Source organism: Dipodomys ordii, unplaced genomic scaffold (assembly GCF_000151885.1).
Source record: "Dipodomys ordii isolate 6190 unplaced genomic scaffold, Dord_2.0 Scaffold4, whole genome shotgun sequence".
Classification (NCBI taxonomy): Eukaryota; Metazoa; Chordata; class Mammalia; order Rodentia; family Heteromyidae; genus Dipodomys; species Dipodomys ordii.
This window is the reverse complement of record NW_012267220.1, coordinates 37,326,047-37,327,981: the sequence shown is the minus strand read 5'-3', so window position 1 is coordinate 37,327,981 and position 1,935 is coordinate 37,326,047. Positions and strand designations below refer to the sequence as shown.

Here is a 1,935-nt window from a genome sequence, read left to right as displayed (position 1 = left end):
GCTAGCCTTGAGCTGAAGAGCTGAGGGACAGTGCCCAGGCCCATAGTTTAGGCCTCACGACCGGACCCAAAAAAATATGAAAAATAAAAAATAAAAAGTCTTGAGAGGGGGAAATTAGGGGAAAGCAAAGGAAGGGGTGACACTGTCCAAAAAGAAACTCATTATCTACTTATGAAATGGTAATACCTGTGTACAACATATTAATAACAATAAAACTATATTTAAAATAAAAAAACAAAGGTTCTGAAAATCTTTCAGAGTTGAGTTTCTAAGTTAAGAGAGATAAATTAACAGACCCTTTTGAGCTAATACAACTAAGATGTTTACATTTTTATTTTTTTAAGGTGGCAAATTAATTATGCTAAAGTAAATCTAATACTTTTACTGTTAAAATTAAAATACACGATCTTGTTTAGATGTTTTACCTTGAGTGGTAAGCTGCCCTTCTTGCGCCTGTACACAACGAAGTTCTTCAATAGTTTCCTTCAGAGAATCTCTTTCTGTTCTTAGCCTCTGGAGGGATACAAAACCAAGAAGGGTTAGCTTCAAGTTTTATGAAGTAAGTAATCAGTGCTCTTTGCTTTCTAACAAAACAGTAAACAATAGTCAACATGGAACATTTTTTTTTATCCACAGATTGTTTTATTTTCAACATAGAGCTTTATCTTTTGTTCCCTCTTTTTTTAAAAATAAGTTTTTTATTGTAAAAATACTGTACAGAGGGGTTACAGTTATATGAGCAAGATAATGAGTACATTTCCCATCAAGCATTGTTGTCTCCTCCTTTGTATTTTCCCTACCATCCCTTCCCTCCCACCTCCACAACTACACTCCTCCACCCCAACATGGACATATACAGAAGCTGAAAAAGATTCAAACAATATCTTCTATTACAAGGTAGCATGGAATCTACACTTAGACACAAGAAACAAATCTATGTACTCCATTTTTTTAACAATAAGTAATTATTTAACGTAGTTTTCATAAAAATAAAATGATGACTTCATATTCACAAATCATGGAAATAAAAATACCTTTAACATTCAAACTATGTTGAATATAAAAAGATTGTCTTCTCTATTAATTCTAAGAAATAGAAAAGCTACACAATTTTACAGAGTAACACAATTTGAAAGGGTCAACAATGGTGTATTAAAAGGAATCTGAATAAACGCAAAATATGCTTTGTATCTTTTTTTTTTTTGGGTCTGGTCGTGGGGCCTGAATTCTGGGCCTGGGCGCTATACCTCAGCTCTTCAGCTCAAGGCTAGTGCTCTACCACTTGAGCCACAGCATCACTTCTGGCTTTTTTTCTTTTTGCTTATGTGGTGCTGGGGAATCGAACCCAGGGCCTCATGCATGCAAGGCAAGTGCTCCACCACTGAGCTACCTTCCCAGCCCCTGCTTTGTATCTTTTAATTAGTTATTTCTGAAGTTTAAAAATAGAATTTTTAATTTTATTTATATAGAAAAAGGAATTAATATAATGAAAATATAATTATCATTGTGTTAATTTCAGCAATTCTGAAAACAAAAATACCTAATACATATACTCACATCCTTTTCTTTTTGAAGACTGTCTACTTTCTCTTTTAGTCGCTTGTATTCAAAATCCAATTTATCTGCTTTCTTTGATTCTTCAGATAATCTATTTTGTAGTTCTACTACCTGATACAGAAAGACACAATTAATTTTTATAAATGGAAACATTAGAATTATCATTATTAGGCTCAATGTATACAGTGATAGAGTATGCTTGAGACTCTAGCATTAGTCCTCAGAGGAGGAAAAATTATTATTATTTTCTTCTACAAGGCTATATAAAAAACCCCTCCACCAAAGAGGAACCCTATTACACTGCTGGTGGGAATGTACACTTATACAACCACTTTGGAAAGCAGTCTGGAGGGTCCTTAGAAAGCTAAAGATTGACCT

At 33.6% G+C, this 1,935-nt stretch overlaps 1 protein-coding gene across 1 annotated transcript in view; it reads right to left on the bottom strand.

Annotated features, from left to right (window-relative positions):
• Hook3 (hook microtubule-tethering protein 3) overlaps window positions 1-1,935 on the bottom strand; it is a 138,870-nt gene that overhangs the window by 42,080 nt on the left and 94,855 nt on the right. Inside the window, exons 12-13 of the mRNA XM_013024428.1 lie at window positions 1,558-1,668; window positions 426-513 (exon numbers count right to left, since the gene is read on the bottom strand). Of these exons, the coding sequence (XP_012879882.1) occupies window positions 426-513; window positions 1,558-1,668 (199 nt within the window). The remainder of the gene's footprint in view (window positions 1-425; window positions 514-1,557; window positions 1,669-1,935) is intronic.